At 35.2% G+C, this 25,105-nt stretch overlaps 1 protein-coding gene across 4 annotated transcripts; it reads right to left on the bottom strand.

Moving 5' to 3' along the window:
• Nucleotides 1-16,940: 16,940 nt before the first annotated feature.
• PTAC2 (plastid transcriptionally active 2) lies at nucleotides 16,941-24,563 on the bottom strand. 4 transcript variants are annotated; one of them, XM_022045144.2, is made up of 5 exons: nucleotides 22,439-24,563; nucleotides 19,471-19,785; nucleotides 19,286-19,393; nucleotides 17,448-17,798; nucleotides 16,941-17,342 (listed from the first exon to the last, which is right to left on the bottom strand). In XM_022045144.2, the coding sequence occupies exons 1-4, from the start codon at nucleotides 24,277-24,279 to the stop codon at nucleotides 17,459-17,461; spliced, it is 2,604 nt and encodes an 867-aa protein (XP_021900836.2). In that variant the 5' UTR covers nucleotides 24,280-24,563; the 3' UTR covers nucleotides 16,941-17,342; nucleotides 17,448-17,458. The 4 variants fall into 4 exon arrangements, with proteins under 4 accessions (XP_021900836.2, XP_088067363.1, XP_021900838.2 ...); XM_088211237.1 differs by having other exon boundaries at nucleotides 16,941-17,798; XM_022045146.2 differs by lacking the exon at nucleotides 17,448-17,798.
• Nucleotides 24,564-25,105: the final 542 nt, after the last annotated feature.

Genomic DNA, 25,105 nt, shown 5'->3' with positions numbered 1-25,105 from the left:
CGTCCTTTCTGATTTTCCATCGGTCTGATGGTGGAATGCAGTACTAAGAGATAGTTTCGTTTCCATGACTTTTTAAAAACTAGACCAGAATCGAGAAGTGAACCTGGGGTCCCTGTCAGATATTACTGTCATTGGTACTCCATGTAATCTGACTATCTCCCAGATATACATTCTTGCTAACTTGTCCAAGAGGTCAATTGTCTTGATGGTCAAGAAGTGGAAAGACTTGGTGAGGCGGTCAACAATTACCCAAATGGCATCATGTCCTGAGTGTGCCCTAGGCAATCTTGTCACGAAATCCATTGTTATATGTTCCCACTTCTACTCTGGAATTAGTAATGGCTGAAGTAGCCCACCTGGGCGTTGATGTTCGACCTTAACCTGCTGACATACCAAACACTTAGAAATAAAGTCGGCCACATCTCTTTTCATCCCGTTCTACTAAAATTGGGATCGCATATTTTGATACATCTTAGTACTTCCGGCTGTATGACAAACTTTGAGCTATAAGCCTCTATCATGATGTCTCTTTTCAGCTCACTGTCACTTGGAACACACACCCTGTCCTGAAATCTAAGTAACCCATAAGTAAAGACTCAAAATTCTGAATTTACTCCCTATTCTATATTTTTCTTGAGGGTTGTTAGGATGGAATCGGCGGATTGAGCTTCCTTTATTCTCTTAATCAACTCAAGTTGAACAGTCAGGTGGGCCAAACATGTAACTCTCTTTAGGTCCTGAAGTCGTACCTATTGGGCAGCCCCTATTAACCTGTATTCTGAAACCATCAAGTGAGCTAATATACCTGCACTTTTTTACTAAGTGCGTTGGCTACCACATTGCCCTTACTCGGGTGATACAAGATGTTGCAATCATAGTTCTTGAGGAGTTCTATCCATCTTCTCTGATGCATGTTGAGATCTTTTTGAGTGAATCTGTATTTTAAGCTCTTGTGATCAGTATAAATTTTAAAGGTCTCCCTATACAAGTAATGGCGCTAAGTCTTCAAGGTGTGGATAATCGTGATAAGTTCTAAGTCATGAGTGGGATAGTTTTTCTCATGACTCTTTAACTGCCTGGACCTATAGGCTATGACATTCTCATACTGTATCAGAACACAATCCAATTTTAGATAGGGGGTATCACTATAAACTGTATATCTACCTGTCCCACTCGGCAAGACCAACACAGGTGCAGTAGTCAACTATTTCTTTAGTTCTAAAAAACTCCTTTCACAGTTCTCGTTCCACTCAAACTTGGTGTTTTTCTTTGTGAGCCGAGTCAAAGGAGCAACTAGATTGAAAAATCATTCCACAAACCTATGGTAATAACCTACCATTCACAGAAAGCTACGAATTTCTTTGTCCGAGGTCAATTTTTTCCAGCTGAGCACTGTCTCAACTTTTTTGGAGTTCATTGACACTCCATCCCTTAATATGATGTGCCATAGGAAGGTAGTCTGCTCAAGCCAGAACCCACACTTATTTAACTTTGTATACAACTTCTTTTCTGTGAGAACCTAAAAAATCTGAGTCAGATGGTGAGCGTATTCCTCTCTGCTTTTTTAATAGACTAGGATATCATCGATGAATACAATGACGAACTGATTTAGGAATTGTCTGAAAATATTGTTCATCAAATCCATAAAATAGCTGATGCGTTGATTTGTCCAAATGACATGACCAAGAACTCATAGTGTCCGTACCTGGTTTGAAAAGCTGTTTTGGGAATGTTTTCTGCCTTGATCTTTACCTGATGGTAACCTAAACACATATCAATTTTAGAGAAGACCTGGGCACCCTGCAACTAATCAAAAAGGTCATCAATGTTGAGGAGGAGGTACTTGTTCTTGATCGTGACCCTGTTTAATCCTCTATAGTCAATACATAACCTTAACATCCCATCCCTCTTTCTTGCAAATGTGACTTCAGCACCCCAAGGGAACACACTATGTCAGATGAATCCATTATCTTGCAATTCATTGATATGTTTTCTTAACTCCTCCATCTCAACACAACTCATACGGTAAGGGGCAACCGAAATAGGTTGGGTGTCTGGTTGAAGATCTATGATGATTTCAACTTTCCTGTCCACTGGCAGTTTAGGTAGTTTATCTGGAAACACATCCAGGAAGTCTCAGACTACTCTAATCTCTCGAATACAAATTTCTTTATTAGGTTTTTCTAGTTGGAGAAAACAGTCGAGTTAAAGCACTTAATAATAGAAAAAATTGCCATGATGGAATAATATTTAAAGAATTTTATTAATTTCTAAATGACTCTTCATTAGGAGGGTTGAATACAAGTTTCTTATAAAAATAATCTACAGTGGCGTGATACGCCGTTAGCTAGTTCATTCCTAGGATTACATCAAAGTCTCCCGTGTCAATCTCTATTAGGTCCACACTCAATTTTCTATCGCGTATACCTATGATACAGGCTCTGTATATAAGCTCCCACAGTAGTGTCCTACTCCCAAGAGTAGACATAAATAACACAAAATCAAGTCTTTTTCAGGTAATACATTCAAGTTTGATGTAAAAACATGTGAAACAAATGAATGTGAGGCACCATTATCAATTAAAACATGTGCAGGATGATTACAAATGGTGTACGTACCCTGGATCACGTCTGGGTTGGCTTACCCTCAATAGGAGGTCTGGCCTGGTTTTGATTTCTCGGGCATTCTCTCGCGTAATGCTGGGCACTCCCACATATATGGCAAGTATTGTTGAGGCAATAGTAGGGTTGGTCCCCATGATCTTTGCCACAGTATTAGCAAGTCATACTACATCCAATTATTGGAATATGAGGAGGAGCTTGAGTCAATGGCCTAGATCTCTTATTCTGTTGAACAGGTGCAGTAGGTGCTGGTCTGCGGTGTGTAACCGAGGGCCTGAGGTTCCCTACTGCTAGAGGAAAAATGTGAATATTCCTCTCCACTAGCTGTGCTTTGGCCAGAACAGTCGAGTAATTACTAAGCTCGAACACATACAGCTGCTGTCTAATCTCAAGACGGAGACCGCACTCGAACTTTCTTGCCTTCTAACCTTTATCCATCATGCTCTTAGGGAATACTGGCCTAACTCCAGGAACTTTCGGGCATATTCTGATACAGTCATTTCACCCTAGAACAGGTGTGCAAACTTTATTTTCTTCAGATGTCGGAGATGTTCTGAGAGGTACTCTGCATTAAAGGCCACCAAAAATTGTTCTTAAGTGACTAGAACGAGCAAGGTGACCTGCTTGAGTTGCCATCAGTGGCTTACCTCTCCCACCAGCATGTAGGTGGAAAGTATCACTCTCTGTTCGGGAATCACTCCAAGAGTCGTGAGGCCTTCTCTGTCTCAGCTAACAAATATTCAGCCTCTTCAAAGAAGGATCCTCTTGCAAAAGTAAATGAGTTTAGTCTTTTATACCTCTCAATGTAGTTTGGGTCTATCATGAGAAGAACTGGGTCCCGTGGAAGAGGGACTGGATTATGCTGGGGATGGATCAGATGGCCCTGTGGTGGCACTGGATGATATGATAGAGGTACTAAATTATACTGTGGTGGTGTCGGGTGATGCAGTTGGGGCACCAGACTATACTGTGGTGGTGCCGGGTGGTAATGTAGTTGGTGCACCGGATCATATTTTGATGGTGCTGGATGGTACTGTGGAGGAGCAGGGTCGTACTAGGGTGGCTCAGGATCTTCCCGCTGCAAAGGTGGCTCAACCTTTGGTAGTGGGAGAGGGTCAGGTAGTTCATTCCTTTCCTCCCGGGCTTGTTGGGCAACGATGAGTCTCTCAAGCATTTCAAATAATCGGTTAGCATCCTCTCGAAGCGAACCCTTCCGAGCTGCTCGGTTTAGTAGAGGTCTTCCTCTCCTCATCAATCTGTACTTGCATTTCATAAGGAATAGTTGAGTGATAATTCATTCTTTAGTGTTTCCTAGGATTTTGTGTAAGCAATGGTTCCGAGGAACACGAGTCTGGTACCAACTATAACTGCCTGGAACTTAAAGGAAAATAAATTATAAATGAAATGCGGAAGCGAAATAGTAACGTTAGGGTTTACATTCCTTACATAATAATTCAAAATACACAATAGGGCTACGGGAATGACCCTTCTAGAAGAACAACGAAAAATTAAAGAAATAAATGGAAAGTAACCAATTGAACGTCCTATTTGTAACCCTCTTATGGATTGGGATCTAGATCTTGGTCCCCTTGATCTGAAATTGTTAATGAAAGAATGAGTTACACTAACTCAGTAAGAATATCAAACTACTCACCGATACAGAAATGAATGTTGGTAAAAATCATGAAAACAACTAATGGAGCTCTCAATTTAAGTAAATTCATTTATCATAAATAAAATTATTTATTGTACACTTACCGTGGCAAAATTTCCAAAACTGACCTATAGAAGCAATAACACAACATTATCATAATCTTATTTCAATTAATCAAAACAACAACTTTTCCTTTTAACCTGCCTACTAGTATCCATGGGAGTCCATATGGATACTCCCACTATGCGTGAATCCTTATTCAACATTATTAATTAACCGGTCATCCCTATATCCTATCTGGTATGAGTGCAAAAAATATCATCCCTCAATACCCAGTCCGGCATGAGGGTGAAACGGGCCGTCCCCATACCCCGTCCGATATGAGCGCCAAAATACCAATCATAGTAAGTTCCAAAATACCAATCCTCGATTACCCCGTCCGGTATGAGGTAACGTTCACTGTAGGTTCCCTATGTACTCGGTCCATCCATCATCTCCTAGGATATCCAGTAAGGCTACCAATCATTCACTCACTTAATCAAATAATTTTTCGTTTATATTTAATTTCTAATTTCACCATTTAATTGTAAATCACGCAAAACAAGCAATATATGCATTAAAGAAGCACAACTGAATCATCATACGAACTCTAGTGTAATGTTATGCATTTGAAACAGTAAAATCAATCAAATAGGATCAACAGTGAATAATAACCGGTTCCAGCTCCATTAGTAACCTATGATTAATTATCGAGATCTTCTAAATTGTAAAAAATACCACAGTATTTATAATTAAGCTTTAATTCCATAACAAGGAAGAGGGTGAGGGATTCTTACTCGAATCGGTGTCGTAACACTAAACTTTCAACTGTGCCTACTAGCAGTCCCCGGGTTTCCTGAATTTTTTTTAGAGGTTAAAACATGTTTCAAGTACCTAAAAATATCCCAAAAAACTCAAAACCGGTGTTAAAAACCTTTTTCGGCCAATTTTAAAATTTTGGCATAGTGGTAGTTTGCCTCGGACTAGCTATTTTCGGCCAGTTTTGGTTGATTTTGACTAGTTTTGTACTCATCCCTGTGAAAAAATATGTTAAGGGGCCTCGATTGGCCAAAAAAAGTTGAGAAACAAAAACTCACTAGCAGTGATATTTCCCAGTGTAGCCGCTCCGCTGGCTCGCATTCACAGTTGGGCGTTTTTCTTCGGTCAACCTATAGAAAACAGAATGGTGATTACAATGGTGAAAAAATCACACGAAACGGGAATCGGGAAGGGGCTCATTGGAGGCGATTTTTTATTTTTCCTGCGGTAGCATCGTCAGACTTTACTCGCGATTTTTGACTCATCCACTGGTTCTTTTGCTCTAATTTGGCCATGGGGGTGTTCAAAATCAAATTTCAAGGGAATGAAATTTTTTTAACCTTTTTTGGCAGTAAGAGGTGGCTCTGGCGCAGCGCGCAGGCGGCGATCGGCTTCCTTCTCCACCAGTTGGTTCTTCTTCTCCGGTGGGGGGCTGGCGGCAGGGTTAGGGTTCGGTGTGAAGTGAAGTATTTATATCCGTCTCCCTTTAATCTTAGCCATCCATCGTGTTTAATCTCAACTGTCCGATCGCGTTTAAAGAGAAAATGAATCTGAATCGTTCATCACGATTTTATTTGGACCGTACAATCGTGCCTGAGGAGCGAATGGATCCGGACCGTCCACACGCGCGTGAACAAATCTGGACCGTCCAATCATGGGCACGTAGATTGCCAGCGTGGCCTCCCGTGTGGCACCGCGTCAGAGTTCCTTGCCACGCGGTGCACTCTGATTCGTCACGGTTGCTGATTAGGCGGTTCTACGTGGCACATTTTTTTTTAAATTATATTTTGATCCCTAGTTTCTGATTTTTCTTTCAAAAACACTCCCAAAATCCAAATTTTCACCCATTTTTTCTAAAATTATTTTCAATTTCATCCTCCACCTATTTTTTTCTAATTTTTACATTAAATAAAAATTCATAAATTTAAAATTTATATTTTATACATTAATTTTAAATTTTTAAAATTAATTCTGGGTATCACACTTCCTTTGATCTTGAACTCACTCATGACCTGAACTAATTTGCACTAGTGGGGTGTGAGTTGGGCTAAGTTTCATGAACTCAGTAAGAATAGACTAGTGTTCAAAACAGAGATATGCAAATGCACATTCATACAGGTTTAATAAAACAAATACAAATTTTATCGAATAAAATCCAAAATTGAACAATAATCATAACCATCATCTTTTTTCTTTTTACTGAAAACATTATTATTTCTTTCTCTTACTAATAATCTTTCAAACACAATTCACCAAAATATAATCAGAATCATGATTACTTAATATTTCTTTTTCCATCACCGGTATCACTAGGGGCCCATAGGGATCCCCGCTACATGCGGATGTACAAAATATTTCTTTTATAATTCACCTGTCATCCCCATACCCTGTTTAATAATGGGCGCCACAATTATAAACTGTCTCAATACTCCGTTCGGTAATAAGCTCCACAATTATAAACCATTTCAATACTCTGTTCAGTACGAGCATAATTAAACTAATTCCTAACCCCATCTGGTATGGGACTTTCTAGCCCCGTATGGCTGAGGACACATCCACGGTAGGGTTCATCCTATATACCAAGTTATACACTCTATCCCATGATACCTAATGAATTTTTTCCTCTTTAAAGATCATTTTTATTTTATATCCTGACTTCAGAAACTAAAACACCAATCACAAACATATATATTCCCATGTTTCTACACTTATATACTTGTTCTCGTACCCATTATAGACAATATTTATATGCATATAGCACACTTCATATGATATATATATACACGCAAAACAACATATATCTTAACTACCCTACACATATTTTACATATAATTATATCTACCAACCACATAATTTTAAGAACTTACAGATTTACACTCATGCACATACAACAGCTTTAATCACTCACTGATATATACATTGTATTATAAATGCTCACACATAGACATCGCTTATCCATACATTTTTACGTGTATATACACAAATTTAATATATACATATGTTTGCACTCATTATCAGCACACGCAGCACCCTTTAAAAATTTATATACACCTATACACATCCAAACACTCATACATTTACATATTAAGACACCCATGCACTTCATTCTCATTCACATATGCACATATGTCTATATAATAGTATTCATATATATATGTGTGTGTGTGTGTATATACTTATAGTTTATAAGTTATATATGTACACACACTACTACACGACTTTCATTACATATAAATCAACACACACACACACACAAATGCATATACACCTAATTTATGCATATACCATCCTGCACACATGTATTCATATTACCTATATACTGTATATATTTAACATATATCACATATGTCTCTACGAAATCATATCCTTTCTCATTTAAAATAATTTCCCACATAATCATATGTATATATATATATCAAGACATACAATTTGTAAATATGCACTCCAACCCATTATCTCCTATACGTGTATCTATTGGCACACCCACATACATTCAAACACACTCAGCTATGTATTCATGCAATTTCAACACTATTTATAATTACACAAACACCCATAATTTACTTAACATATACTTTAAACTTTTGCTTCATACACATCTCACTGCATGCACCCTCTTATTCATTGTTGCATACACGCGCATACTAAATTACCACACAAAGCATATTTGTACCCCTACCCATATACATACACAATCGCAGGAAGCCATTCACACATTTTCACATACAGATGATAATTTGTAAGGAAACACATTATAAAATCATCCATTGAACTTGGGTCCATCATTTTGAAATCAATAAATCATTTTATGAAAATATGAAATTTCCTAATGAAAACTAACTTAATTCTTACCAGAATCTCCAACAAAAGAAGAAATTGGAAATTTTTTGAACAACTTTGGTTTCATACAATCGGCCCCCTTTCAGTTTCCTATTCTTGATTTTCCTAAAAATTTCATACATGTGATTAAGAATTTAATTTAAAAGAGAAATAACCGAACGTAAGGTGAAAAAAATTTACCGAACTCGATATCGGATTCGGGCTTCCGACTCGAAGGAGTACGATTTCGATCTCTCTCTCTGGTTCCCAGATTTTTTTGAACTCACACAGATCTTGAACGAATCCAGAATGTCGTGTCGCAATCTACCTCACACGAACCAGGTCCAACCAACACTGCCATGACTTCTTCTCTTGCAGCGTACACTGTGTGCCTGACGCCGCATGCAGGTCTCATTTTCTGGCCTCGTACGTCGCTCGCACTGTACCCACGCTTCTTCTTCTTCCTCCTCGCCCTTGTTCCCCTTTTTACTAGGGCTTCTCTTCTTTTTTTATGTTTTTTTTTATTTTTTATTTGTATTTTAGCCTGGATTAGGTTTCCTCCTCTCCTTGGGCTTGGTTGTTATAGAATCATTATCACTATAAGAAATAAGAAAGGTGTTTTCCCCTATGTCAAGGCAAATCATCCATCCATTACTCATAAATATCACTCACCATGAATCAAATACTAATTTTCTTATTAATTTTATTATTATTATTATTATTATTATTATTATTTGATTCTTAAAGTTACTAGGAAATTTTAAAAAAATTATCTACTCATAATAATGGGACATAGGAAAAACTGAGAACTTGTAAAGTCTTAATAATATATTAGCTCTAATTCCACATAATTTATCCAAATTAAAATTAATTAGTTAGCAATCTACATTAACTCTAATCTTGCATATTTTGTCGTAGTTATAGTTGATTAATCGATAAATTTTTATTTATTTTATTACTTTGTTTGTACCAAATATAGAACCTAAAATTGCTCCATCATCAGTACTCTTGACAATAGTCATCGTGTGCATGTTTACTTACTGTTTTATGAATAAAATCAAGTTCTTAATCATTTTCAATACCGTTATATGGTATTTAGAGCACAAAATGCTCCAACAAGCATAATCTACTTGAACTATGTCTGTCATGTTAGAAAAATCAGCTACGTAATCCAAAAATACCAACATTCGGATAGTAAGAAATAATTCTCAAGTTAAATCCTTAATAATCTTCAATGTTACCTCTCAAATCCATTCAACATGGAGAGTGCAAATCATCACCTTACCTAATGGATACGACCTAATGGGTTTTATTAATGGGTCATATTTGTATCTTATATAATCAAACTCACTAGAATATAAGGTATAGACTATATAAGTCAACATTTTTTAAAATACTATCATGATCTCAGTTGATTATATATTCGCACACACGCGGTGACTACTGTAGGAATATTCAAACAAGCCTAGGATAATCTCTACAACATATGCCAACAAATCAAGAACCAAAATCTATGGCCTAGATGCAACTCTAGCCAACATGGTTAAAGATTCCAAACCAATGGCTAATACTTAATAGAAATTCGAATTATTGCCCATGAACTTCAGCTAGATTGATTTCCTCTTAGTGATAATAAAATGGTGATAAAAATTCTTATAGGCCTTAAACCTGAGTATAAGGAGATTAATGCTGCTATACATGCCGATGACATTCCAATAACATATGAAGAGCTATTTGATAAACTTATTGACCATGAAACCTTTTAAAAACATGAACTTGAAAAGAATGAACCAATCAACATTACAACATAAATAACTAGTGCTTCACCAATCCCAAAAAATTTAAAGGAGGAAACTATAATAGTAATCAAAATAAAAAGTACTTTTAACGCAGCAGAAAATGGGATGGATCGTTTTGACTCTCAGAACCTCACTCAATGTGACACCAGAAAGCTTAACCACCTAATTTACCCTCCCTACTTGAACTACACCCAATATGAATGCAAATTCAAGATAATTGGGAAAAAAATAAAAGAATAATGAATGATGTCATAACTTACTCGATAAGTTAATCCCGATTCCTTGACTCAACAAGTCTTCCAAATCTCCCTACCTTAAAAAATTTGAACACTCACAAAATTAGTCAAAGATAATTTTAAGAAAACAAGCCAAAGTTTGAAACTTTATTAGTATGAAAATTTGATAGTTGTGATTACAACCTAAGGATTGAAGCTTTTTTATAGGCTTAATATATGAATTCGACTCTGAGTAGGATTATATATTACCACTTGAATACTTAGACATAATTTGACTAGAAAAATTAAACAAAAATATTAAATAATTAAGTTTTTATCTAAACTTAATAAAATAATCAAAATAATAAAATAAATACTTAAAAAAATCTTCTCTTCTTATCTAAATCTCCATGTGGCTTTATCTTCCCTGGACTTCTAATTTGAGTAAAATTTCACTTTCAATTTTATACTTTAATCACATGGAGAAATTTGTAGAAGTCCCTTACTGCTGGAATTATAGGAAAATTAGGGAAAAAGGGATAAAAGAGTCCAAGTTGGACTCATTATGCAGTTACCAACCTGGCCATGTGCAAGTGGTGCACAGGCTGCTGGTAGTGTATGCCCAGCGTGTGAGGAACTTTCTTCATGCACACGGATGGTTGGGCTTATAGCGGGGCCACTCACACATGTGCCTACTCCTGCACATATTTGGTTGATGAATGTGCACGCGCAGGCATGCTTTTACTGTGCATGGGCGCAGCTCTCTCGCACGCTCTATGTACTTCTTCGCAAGGGCAGAAATCCAGTATGTGTAGGTACCTTTTCTCGCATATGTGCACGCCCACACATGTGTACTCGATGGTTACCCATACCCAAACTATGTTTTGGGCTTCTTCTTGGAGTGGGACATGTGGGTCAAGCCTCTCCTTGGCCATGAGATATAATAACTTCCTCGTCTTATGTCTTCTCTTATTTCTCCTCCTCCTAAACCAATATTCAAGCACGTTTAGTTCTTCCTGGGCTCTTAACTCACTTTCCTTCTAGTCTTGGAATTAAATTTCGGTGGATCCTACTTGAGTGCTTTCAGTTCGAGAATACTTGCTAGTGTATCTTAGAAGTACACTATTGAACAATCGTTTTTACCCCTCAATTGCTATATCCCCATGGAAATTATCCTTCACCTAGGTCTCCTATTTGTCACAAGGTTTCTCCTCATTTATTATCACATCAATTTTTCTCAAAATGGTGGACAACAAGGTACCCACAATCAATAAAGGTATTATAATCTAGGATCTTGAGGCTTCAATCACAATTGACGTCCATCATCATTAAGCCTCAATGGAGATAAAATCCAATGTCAGATCTGTGATAAGTTGGTCACTCGACCAATATATGCAAATCAAGGATGATATCCTTAAGCCCATCTCTTTATTTGAACTCCATCAACAATAAATAAAAGTTGGCTCATGGATTTTCAAGCTTTCATATATGAGTATAATTGTAGTGATGATATTCTTACCAATAAGGGTAACATTACTAATCATATATATAGGTTCTATCATGTTTAATACTCCTAATAGTTCATTTGCACTTAATAATATTTTATCTGTACCTCACATTACTAGAAATGTACTCTCAGTTTCACAATTTTATAAAACTAATGATACTTCTATTGAATTCTTTTCTTCTCACTTTGTGGTAAAGGATTTGACCACATGGGTAATACTCATTTGCAATTAAAGTAAAGGGAACCTTTATGAGTCACCATCTTTAATTAAACATCTTCATTTCCTCATGTTCAAACTCACCAAATCTACTGCAACACCACATCATATCCAATTATATCTCTTTAGCATCAAAATTTAGGTCACCCACATAAAAAGACGTTAACTTTTATGGTTGCATCTTATTGTTTACCTATCTCTCAAAAGATTGCCATAAATCCTTGTAACTTCTATTTTTGCAATAAAAGTCATAAGTTATCATTTAATATGTCTTAACTTTATAGATTAAGACCACTTAAATTGCTCTATACATATGTATGGGGTCCTGCTTCCATTACATCCTTTAAACATTTCAAGTACTATGTCATCTTTGTAGATCACTTTATGTAATACACATGGTTATACCCTCTTAAACAAAAATCTTATATTACAAATATATTTGAGCAATTTAAGGCTCTTATTGGGAAATATTTTCTAGTTCCCATTATTACTCTATACTCTTTTAAAAGAGGAGAATACCAAGGCCTAAATCATTTTTTTTTTCTGTTAACATGACATCTAACATCTTTTTTTTCCCCCTCACACACCTTAGCATAGTGGCACTATAGAAATAAGTTGCCATCATATCCTTGAGATTGCCCTAACTCTCATGCATCAGGCTTAAATTCCCCTCAAATTTTTGATGATAGCTTGTCAAACTACTTTTTACCTCATAAATCATATGTTAACCCTTATTATTCAGTGAAAAATCTCCTTTTGAACTCTTTTTCTTGACAAGACAAGCTATCCAACACTCAAGGTGTTTGGCTATCTTTTTTACCCTTGGTTTAAACCATACAAATACCATAAACTATATTTTAAATTCCAACCATGTGTTTTTTTAAGCTATTCCACATCTCATCATTTTTGTCAATGTTTAACCCTAACAAGTCACATATGTATCTCCCCCACCATGTTGTCTTTGATGAAAATTCTTTTCCTTTTCAATCTCTATTCTTACAAGCTCTTTGAGTCACAAAAGTCACTGCTTCTACTTACTTTTCTTGCAACTACTTCTATCTTGCCAAATATTTTACCATATAATATTCAAATTTTGCCACCTCCTAATCCTATAAAACCTACATCTTAGGTATCATCTACTTTCTCAACTCCTCAACCACCTATATCCACTCTATAGGTTCCTCGTTTATGGCCTTGGATAGTACAACTTCACTTATTTTTTTCAATATAGGTAATCATCACCTCCTCATCCCACCACTATTATAAGGTATCAAAATAACATAAGCAAACTTGAGATGATTTTTGACTATCTTGCTATTTTAGAAAAAAAAAAAAAAAACTCTATACACACTCAAGCCATAAAACATGTTTATTGGCATTTTGCCATTGAAGATAAATTTGATGCCCTTGTAAATAATCACACATGGGATATAGTTTTAGCTTCTAACATAAATAATTAGTTACAAATGGATTTATAAAATAAAGCACAATCTTGGTGGGATAATTCATAGGTATAAAGCCTGTTTGGTTGATAAGGGCTTCACTTAGATACCTACATTGATTTTCACTCTACCTTTAGTTCGGTCATCAAGCCCACAATACTTTGTGTGATTTTGTCCATTAGTACTCAATTTTCATAGTCATTTCATCAATTAGATGTCAATAGTACTTCCTTTTAAGGAATTCTTTAAGGAACCTTGGGGAAGAAGTCTACATGCAGCAACCACAACTTTGTTCCTCCTCAATTTCCTAATCATATGTATTTTCATCCTCTCCTCTGAAAAGACACTTATTTTTCTCTTTTTCTATGTTGATGATATCATAATCATTAACAATAACATGTTTAACCAATGAAGTTAATCGGTCTTTACTCATCAATTTTCCTTAAAGACCTAGGTGACCTTAAGTTATTTCTTAAGGTAGAAGTGTTATATACCAATGATGGTCTTATTCTCTCTCAAAGTAAATATATTGTCAATTTGTTCTGCAAGCATAATATGAGTAATATCAAAAGAGCTCACAGTCTACACTCTACCATAGAGAAATTGCGCTTACATGATGGTTTACCTGCCATAGATCCTTCAAGATACAGGCAAATCATTAGTGCATTCAATATCTCTCCTTCACCAGACCAAGTATCTTTGTGTGGTGAATTATTTATCTCATTTCATGCATTCTCCTACTATCGCACATTGAACTATTGTTAAACGTGTTCTTCACCACTTCAAGCAAAACATCAGTCATGGCCTTCTACTTTGGCACTCCTCATTTATGATGTTTCATGCCTTTTTTTATGCTAACTATGCTGGCAATGCAGATGACAACACCTCCACTGTAGCTTATATTATATTTTTTGGTGTCAATCCTATTAGTTGGTCATCAAATTAATTGGTGTACTGGTGGTTATTCTTCTATTGAGGCTAAATATTGCATTGGGACTATCACTATTACTTAATTAAATTAGCTTCAAAATCTACTCCAAGAACTCTATTTTTTTACAATCTCTTCCACTTATAATTTACTATGATAATGTTGGCTCTATCTATTTAGGTCACAATGTCGTTTTATGCAGTCGTATGAAGCATATCAAAATTGATTTTCATTTTGTTTGCTCTCAGGTCCATAACAAGCAATTCTATGAAGTTCATGTTCGTTTTACAAATTATATAACTGACTTGGTCATAAAACATTTCAGCTGTCACCAACATCAACCTCAATTTCTCAAGATTAGAATTTTTGATACCACGACTATTTTGCGGGGGCAGAATAAAACATAAGCTCTAATCTCATATAATATACCTCAATTATAGTTGGTTAGTGCCCCAAATCATAGTTAACTAATCAAAAATCTACATCAGCTCCAATCCCACATAATTTATTTGATTGGTTAACAAATTTTCATTTAATTTGTTTGATTTTCTACCAAATATAAAACCTAAAATTGTTCCATCATCATTACTCTTGACAATAGTAATTGTATATATGTACATATTGTTTTATGAATAAAATCAAGCTATTCATAATCTTTAATACCTTTATAAGTCTAAGTTTATGATTAAATTTTTTCAGAATGAGGCTAATGTGTGAATAATCTGCCCTTGAATAGGAATGAGATTTTGCACTTGACCACGCTTAATGTGACTCCTTTGAACCAGATCCAATTCCTTTTCTTTTTTTCTTTTTTTTTTTTTTTCGTTACAGTGCGGGTTCAAATTTGATCAGATTTAAATTAGTAAGACAAGACTTGCAAGTCAAGAGAGATTGGAGTTTGGCCTTCTAAAATGTAGTGAAATCTTACATGCTACTGTGTATTTATATATTTTAAATGTATTGTATTATGAATATATTCATATTTATATTAATAAATATAACATAATATATGAATACATATAATTAGTATATACTGTTATATATATTAATAAATTTATTTTAATTTTTTTTTTTAGTATAAATATAATTATATGAATATTAATAAAATAAAATGACTGAGTTGGATAATCATATGCAGTCTAAAAATTTAAAAATATTGGAACTCAGCTCCACGTTCAAAGCAGATTCAGGTTGGGATTTGATAAAATTCATCCTCTATTATCATCCCTACTCTTAATTTGAAAATTTTATCATCACTACACTAAAGAGATTTACGTGAGTATGACAGTAGATGTTATTAAGGACCTTACTTTTTAATCTTAAAAAAGAAAAAGCTAAGCAGCAAATATTTACAGGAATAGAAGCAGATCGATATAATTAATTTACAAGTTAGTTTAATATGTTTCTCTATTTTATTTACTTCCTATTTAAATAATAATAATAATAATAATAAGACAATCACCCACTTGACTATTGTACTCTAGAAGCTTTTATATTATTAACGACCAATTTGTTTTTTTTTTTTTTGAAAAATAATATAAATAATTGTTGGGTTGATCATAAATTATAAAAATTTTGATTTATACAAAGAATATGAGACTTTAGGCTATGAGGAAATGGAAAAAGAAAAAACAAAAGTAGAATATTCACCATCTTTAAACTTTCTTTCTTTACAGTTGCCTGCATAAATAATAAAATAATGTTAACAAAAAAAAAAAATAGAAAGGATGAATGAAATGATTCAGAAATTTTGAAGATAAATTATCTGTTTTAATCTTAAGCTGCTTAATTCTATTAAATCATATCCTTTATATATCTAATAATACCCAAATTTTATTATAAGGTAAAGTTCCCATAAATCATATCCTAGTTTAATCTTTAATCAACTTGGGTTTTTTCTTGAGTGATCGAATACACATTTAATATAGTGCTATTGTAAATAATAATAATAATAATAATATATTTGTACTAAAGGAGTTACTTCTTTGAATGATCAAATACATATTTGTTAAATCAGATATTAACTTTTAAAAATTTTACTAATAGTAAAGAATAACCACAATAAAACAGTAGAAAATCTTTAGACCAATTATTTTTTTGACTGAATGTTTAGCACTTCCACCTCTTTATGTGAAAAACGTGGGCTTGTTAATGTAAAATATTAATGATACTATTAATTTAAATTATTAAAATTTTTAAATTCACACTAAAAGAACAATAGAAAATAAGGAGAAGTACAAATAATTTCAATAAGTATATATGATATATATATATATATAACTCACGTGGACACCCAAGACCAAATTATTGAAAAAGCAATAAAGGAAGATGTGGGGTGTGGAGAATTTCTACCAACTTTATTTGCTTAACAAGATTAGAGTAAAGGCCTTTAGTTATCATGTGTCAGAAAGAAATCAATGAACATGTAATTGAAAGCCTGTAAAGTGGGCACATCATATCCCTATGCACAAAAAGATATATCCTACAATATTCCATCCTTTTCGAGATTCTTTCTACATATGTCTAAACCTTCTCTAACCTCAACAACTATTTCTATTCCACTTTGGGTAATTCTTGGGCCCCATTATTGGAAGTCTATTTCTTATTATTCACCATAGCTTTTCGTTTTAGTTGACTATATATACACATACAAACAGATATATGCACAATTTTTACATTCTACTTTACCTCCATTCTTTTCAATAATCACATATATATGCAGAGTTCAATAGAATGAAAAGGCATTCTTCCTTTCCAGCTCTCCATAAGCACTTAAACTCTAGCTAGTCTTTTACAAAAAAACATACACTTTTTGACTTTTTATAGAAGAAGAATTGCGAAAAGATACCAATATATATTTAACTATAAAAGGGATAATCTACAGCTACAAAATTACAAGAACATTATTGGAGCTGTTGAAACCTACTTAAATGACAGGCCAGTAGAAGCAGCTGTGCCAACCGAGCTGGCATCACCAACAGGATAAGAGCATCAAATCTTCAGTTTGACCCATCCTTGTAGCTCAGCAACTTCGAAATCTTGGCATGGACAATAGATTCATTCTGTTGAAACATAACATGCCAAGAGTCAAGAAAAATTCATACTTCAATGTTCATGTTCTCTAACAGGAGAGAGAGTTTTTCCAATCCCTAAAAATTTACTGAAACCTTATAGCCATTTAAACTGTGCTTGTTGCAAGCTCTGTTCTCATCTTCACTCTTGTTCCAGAACTACTAGTATCTTCTTGGCTACTCTTTAGAACATTTATTGGTGTTCTTGTTCCAGGATCAGAAAATGAAGAGTTACTTAAAGTAATTAGTTTATCCTTTCTAGACTCATCTGAAGATGATCCCATCTTAGACAGAATCCTTTTCAGCTGAGACCGCTGACAGACAATGCGACCTTTATTCCATGCTGGGAAAGAAAATGACAACGGCATATTCTCCTGCAGGAATGAATAGGCAGCCTTTGCAACAGGAAATTCCATAGTAAATGAACTTTTCTCCATTTGCCCTCGTCTGCCAAAGATTTTGAAGGCAAAAAAAAGGCTTAGTGAAAAATTGCAACTGCCAATTTGGTTCATTTCCACTTTTCACACTTCAAGGAAATCAAAATAAGGATTGTAGCTAGTTAAATATCAAAAAGCATGTAATTGTGCAAGTCAAGACTCACATAAAACAAGAACTAGGAATTAGCTAGTTGAATGAGAAACAAACCAAACGGCATTGAAGCATAATCCTATGCACTTGGCAAACTGGCAGGCATATATATACGACAGCAGAAAACAGCCACATATATGGTCACTTGCACCTCGTGAGAACCATCAATTGTGCAGTGCAACAGACCTTGTGGTAATTAGGCATAAAAGGCATATTCTGAAAGCAATACCACATGCATGCCTTCAGCCCATTGGACTCTGTTTCAGACAAAGTTTCTTCTGGTAGACCAGGTAAGCATAGGAAACATGCCCAGATTGAACTTTTCCTTTGCACAAATGCGTGCACATGGATATATAAGCATACACATACAAGAACAATTCAGGAAGCCACTAAATATGGAGAAACACTTTTGATGTGAGCAGGGAAAGGGAAAAGAATTTCTTCATAAGAGAGAAATCGGCTAAGATGGAAAGAGGGAGATTCCCCATGGGATTTCCTTTCCTATTCCTGTGTGAAATCTTCCCCTTAAAGGGGAGAATCACCAAGGGAAGGAAAATTCCTCCTAAGTCGCAATTAATCCTGGAAGAAGAGGAAAACACAATTAAGGGGTGCAAATCTCATGGTTTAGAGAACTTATGGGCAACCATAATGCCTCTTATTAGCCAGTCCTAATTCCCCTTTTTAGTCCCCTTAAATCTTCCACCATTAATTAAAATCCTCTCTATCTAAAAAGGGAGATCATATCTATCCTAGTTTAGAAAGCAATCCTTTTAATTGTTGTAAGTTTCTTATTTTATTTTTCTATGTAATTTTACAATTAATTTAGAAAATTATTTTCCTTATTATTCACATGACCTATACTATAAATAGACTATTAATTCATAATTGTATTCATTCAAGTTTGAAATCAATAAAATTCAAAATTTTCTAACTTTTCAACTAGTAAACTTTTCTTCAATCTTCTTGTTGAGTTGAGAATTAATGTTTACTTATCAAGATAACTTGTGATATTTTTATTAATCTTTTTTTAAATTAATTTTAACTTATCAAGATTTTTTTTGTGGCGTTCTAATCAATTCATTTATTCCTCTTACTTTAATTCCAATCACAAGTTGATTGTGGATTGAGTAAGAATGATTTATTCAGGGATTAAGTTTTTGGTACTAATTTAAATTATGTGAGTTTTTGATCACATTGTTGATCTTAGATTCCGCATCAACTTTTGTTTAACTTAAGTGCCACAATGACAAGAGAACCAAAATGTCATCTGGCTTGTGTGAAATGTAACTTCACCAGAGAAAATGTAGCTAGTGGAAAGGACTAGAGAAAAGAGGGAAAAGGCTTACACCACAATAACGGTTGCAAGCTGAGGAAGATCCTCCCCACTTACGAACATTTCAAACATATTGTTCAGCCAAACTGACATTGCCGTATACATGCCTCCTTTTGACATCCTGCAAATCATAGACATGAAATCGGGGAAAAGAAAACATATCTGAAAGAAACAACTAAAGATCTGGTCCCATCATACCGGTGCACATCAACAGACCAGACAAGTTTGTTCTTACGGAAAAGTTCTGGAAAAAGCCCACGTTTTGTTGCTTCATTGAGCACTCTTGAGGCCCGTTCTTTCTGACCCAACCACCAAAGTGCTTCTAAAAGAGCATTGTAGAACCTTATTCCCAAACTACATCCTTCAGAATTAAGTTTATCCAATATGTACTCTACCATCTGCCAGTTAGCGTCATCATCATAATTCCCCTTGATCATCTGCCCTATTACTTGATGAATATTAGATACTCTGTTAGCTAGCATCTCATCCAGCAAGCCTTTCGCATCATCCCACCTGAAAGTTACGAACTTATGAAAGTCAATTCTAAATATGAAAGAAAGATTTTTCTGTTCTTCTAAATAAGAAAAGACCATTGTTCTGCTCTGATAGTGAGTATATATCAGATACTAAATCACTTAACCACAATTTACCAGAAAGTTGAAGTTCAAAAGCCTACAAAAGTTTTTGTCAGTTTAAAAATCTAGGCTTCTTTTCTTCTGCAGCAAGTTTTGCTTGTCTAGCAAAAGACCAGCACTTGGCTATGGGTACCATAACTAACAATTAAAAAGACCAGCATAGCAGTTCAGAATTATCTTAAATTATGCAATAAAAAAAGCAAGAAAGTATCCTTGCTTGACAATCAATATGAAGGTATTGCCCCTTTCTAACAACCTGATGTTCAAACTTGGAAGATAGTCATAGTATGCCATGTAAACATGCATTCAATCTATAAGTCATTCTTATTTTTGATAAGCCATTTTTAGTATGACCATGACATCCAGGAAAAAACTATGGAGTTTTCAAGTTCAGGTTCTATATTCTCAATTAACATAGAAAATATTTCCACATAAATGCTAATGTGACACATCTATTTCAGCATGCAGGCAGGATTCAGAAAAGGAGCTACCTGTTGCAGCATATTAATTTGAATAACTTTTGAGACCACCGCCTCTACAAAGCAGGTTTTCAGGTTTAACCGTAAGCTTTTTTGCAAATATTAAGTTACTTCAGGACATCCCCCCTGAGTCCATCTGATGCTTTGCTAGAGATTTTTCAAGCCAGAAGAGGGGTAAAAGTGACAGAAGTCTTTGTAACTAGATCAGGTTATCAATTCCCAAAGGTAGAAGATCTTAAAAAAAATTAAAAAGTGAAAACTTGAAGAGTTCAACAAACTAAAACATAAAAAAATGCCAAAACACTAACTAAATTATATTCAACAAGCTAGGAAAAGTTACAAGTAATAACACTCTTAACTATATCTGTAAACTAATATCATATAGGGTCCGCTTGGTTTGAGTTTTTTATTTTTGCTCATAAGATCATATAGCTTACAAAATCATGGTTTGCTACTCAACACTTACATGCCACAAGCATAAGAGGGTGTTTAGGATTGTCTAAAGAAAAATGCTTAAAATACTAGGGTGGTTAAGTTATTCAAAGCAGATAGAATTTATTTAAAAAATAACCAGTTACATGTTTGGATAAAATGCTGATTATAAAAGATAAGTTTATTTTTTTGATAAAAAACTAATAAAGATACATATATAAATATTTCATAGATTACATTATTACTTATGTTGTTAATTTTAAGTGGATATTAAAAGGAAATTTAAGTAAATTGTTGGACAAAAAAAATTAAGAACCTAAAAGATTAGGAATGAGGTATATTTTTTATTTTCCTAAAGTCACTTTTATGAACCTAAAACCATCCTTACTAAATGAGAAGATTGAAACAATGTGTTTAAAGCTGTTTATAAGCATAAATAAGTATTTCCAGACATCCTCTAAGTCCACAACTTTCACTTAATAATATTTTGCCACAACATCTATCTTCTCACATTGCCTCATCATTTTAGTACCTCCATTAAATGAAACATGGAAATCTGAATCAGTAAGTCAACAAATCTTAAGGTTTAAAGATTGTTTAATCTGCAGAAAGTCCCCATCTCCTCCGACAACTTAACAAAAAAATTAGTCAAGATAAACCATAAGCCACTGACCATTTTGGTAGCAAATACCATAAAGAATGACCAGGTATATACATTCAGCAAATCAACTCTTATCTTCCCAGACCCTTAAACCTTGCAAATCCATCAAGTCCAGATGTTGCATCTAACTCATTGTGACACTAAAAGTTCAATGCTCTTCATTTCCAGGTCCTGCACTAGGACATATAGTTCCTGTCTTGAGATTTGAATACCTTGTAATAGTATCATTGGTCCTCTAGCCTACCAGTCACTTCGGCAGCAACAATAATCCAACCTCAACTGGAAGTTCCTAAAACTTCAAATATGCTGCACTCTTACAGAAATTTCAAAACCATGCAACAGAGAATTCAAAATGCACGTAGCAGAGTTAGCTACTCCAGCATTTTAAGCCCTGTGAATCCATGGAAGCACATTTTTGTTCTTAGGATAGACTGTTAGCAGTATTAAGTCCCAAATATACCCCCAAAAAAGGGAAGGAAATCCATAGTTTTTCTTGCATGTCCACATTTTCCAAGACACATATCATCCACATCAGATTACAATCATATCACAAGGAGGTAGGATAGCTTTTATTTTCTTTCCTGTCCTGTTAGACAAGAACAGTCTTTATGCTCTAATGCTCTACTTTTTTGCATTTTGAATTACCTTTTCTTAATTCTCATTCAACCCCTATCTTGATTCTTCACTTAATTACTAAACTAATCTTGATACCTCGACTTATGTCATACATTTCACGTTTGAATAATCTCCGCATATCTTGGATCTTTTCTAGCTTTTTGGTCCGTTCATAGTTACACTAGTTTAGTAAAAGAATGAGATAAAAATTGAACTTCAGTTGAATCAAACAGATCATATATGCAACTATTAGCATCTGAAAAGTTTCTTTTTTTTTTCAACAAGAATGAAAAGTTTCTCTTTTTGGTTATAAATTGCAGAAAAGTAATTGAGTTAACACTGACCTTTCAGTTTTTGCATAAACAGCCAGCATCATACAGTAGCACATGACACTGGGCAATATTCCCGAAGCTTTAATTTCCTGGAATTGCTCCTTGCTCTCATCCACAAGCCCAGCAAGGCAATAAACACTTATGACAGCTTCAAGCGTCCGTTCGTCAGGATCACATCTTGCCTTCTCCATATCAACGTAAGTCTTGATAGCTTCTTCAAACTGACCACCTTGCCTGAAGGCTTCAATAACAGCATTGTAAGAGTCTCTATTTCTTGCAACACCAGACGCACTCATCCTGAACAAAATCGCCTCAGACTCCTTATACAGTCCACCTCTTGCAAATGTGTGAAGCAAGGAGTTGTATGTTTCAACAGTTGGCATGCTTCCCACTTCATTCATTGCATTAAAGGCAACAAGAGACTCCTCATATAATGCAGCTTGTCCATAAGCTTCTATTAGCCCAGTATAAGCCTTGGAACTCGGAACAATACCTTTCTCGCTCATGTGCAGTAAAATTTTCTTGGCATCCTCATGGAGGCCTCCCTTTCCACAAGCAAATATCAACCCCTCGTACGTCTCCATATTTGGCTCAACATTCTCATCCACCATATCATGAAATAAAGTTACTACCTCCTCAAAATACCCTCCTTCGCCAAAAACCTGAATCAAAATGTTATAAGTATCTGCGTCCGGCTCTGTATGGCTTGCTTTCATTTCAAGAAAGAGGTCACGAACATCATCATACCTTCCATTCCTTCCATACAAATTCAACAAAACGCTATAAGTAGTAGCATTTGGCACGCACCCTGCCAACTGTAGCTGCCTAAACACATCCATTGCCTCTTTAATAGACCCGAACTTAGCATACGCCTCCAACAACACATTATAAGACGTGATATCTGGCAAATTCCCTCCAGATTCCATCTCCCTAAGAAGCTCTGACACCTTCTCCAGCTTACCCAGCTTTTCAAACGTCTCCACGAGATAGTTATACGTGGTTACATCAGGAACAATCCCTCCCTCATTCATGGTCCTGAAAACCATCTCTGCCTCATCGCCTAAACCCCTAGTAGCACAAGCACTAAGCAAAGTATTATAAGTAACTATATCAGGCTGTACTCCCGCGTGCCTCATCTCCGCAAACAAACCCAGCAACTCCTCCCAATCCAACCCACCCCTCGCACATGCATTAATCACGGTATTATAAGTCAAAATACTGGGTGAAATCTTCTCACTCTTCATCCTATCAAGAAGCTCAAGGGAAGTCTCGTAATGACCATTTCGGCCATATGCATTGGTTAAAGCCGTGTACGAGAAGACGCTACGCGCCACCCCTTGGCTAGGCATTTCGTCGAATATCTCGGCGCATTTCTCGAGAAGACCCTCGCGGCCTAGCAGACTGATCATTATCGTATATATGTGCTCGTTTGGTTTGCACCAGATTTGACGCTGCATGTACTTGAAGAGTCGAAGGGAGCGTTGCCAGTCGCCACGTTGGGCGAACTCCTTGAACACCAAAGCGAAGTCGTTTAAGGACAGTTTGTTCTTAAAGACGTCGAGGCACCTGGCGATGCTGCCACGAGGTGGCAGACTGCTCAGCTTGTTGATCAGAGTCTCCACGTCGTAGCTATACTTGCCCTTCTCGACAACCACCGAGGGGTTCCCGAGGACGAGCTCCCTGGCCTTGGCCCTTACTTTTCCGGACACGGAAGCGAATCTCCGGTATCCAGGGAGAAATTGGATGTCGCCATGAAGGAAAGTCGGGTATACGGAATTTAATCGGGAGAAAATGGGGGTTTGAATCAGGAAGGAGAGCTGGTGATAATTAGGGTTTGATATTGCGAGATTCATCCCGGTAGTTCGGTTGGCATGAGGTTTTTAGATGCTTTTACGGGTTTTATATCCCCTGGAAAGAAATTGTCTGCTGCAAGTCAAATTTAGAAAGAAACATGGGAGTAATAATATAAAAGAATGGCTTTTCCTTAGGTTGGAGCTCGATAAGAAAATATCAAACTGAATTTTCTACGAACTATTTCTCGGGAGAGTGACTGTAATTAGATGAGCAGAGAAGAGGGAGGAAGAGCTTAAGCAAGCAGCCAGCTTCAGTTAAGACACGTGGAGTTTATGTCAATAGTGGATAACAGTGAGGAAGAAGAAGAGCTTGAGAGCGGTCCGGTTTAGCAGGTTTTCCACCCGATATATGTCCGGATTAGTGCCGGTTTGGTCCGGTTTGCTAGACATGGATTCTTTTTTCTTTAAAAAAATAAATTAGTAAATTAATCTTCATATAATTCAGTTATATTTAGGAATTTTAGTTCTTTCCAGACCTTGGTCCAATTTTTTTTAATTTGTATTTAATTTAAATGATTAGTTAAAATTTATGGTATTTGCTGTATAAAATATATCTACTATAGATTATAGTATAGCTAAATTTTGATCATGTATTGCACGAACCATATAATTGAATCACATTAATTTTATTAAAATAAAATATTTAGAGAAAATAATAGTTGTAAAAGATTGAAAATAAGATATCAAAATAACATGTATTTTTTAAATTGTATTAAATGTTTACTTCACTGTACGTTGTTAAATTATTCTTTTGATTTTTTTTGTTTTCTATAATATTTATGTAATACTTTTTGTTAATTTTTTATTTTATTATGTTAATATTCAT

This window comes from Carica papaya, chromosome 9 (genome assembly GCF_054855325.1).
Source record: "Carica papaya isolate Zhongbai chromosome 9, ASM5485532v1, whole genome shotgun sequence".
Classification (NCBI taxonomy): Eukaryota; Viridiplantae; Streptophyta; class Magnoliopsida; order Brassicales; family Caricaceae; genus Carica; species Carica papaya.
Note: the sequence above shows the minus strand (reverse complement) of the source record. Positions and strands in the feature narration are given on the sequence as shown.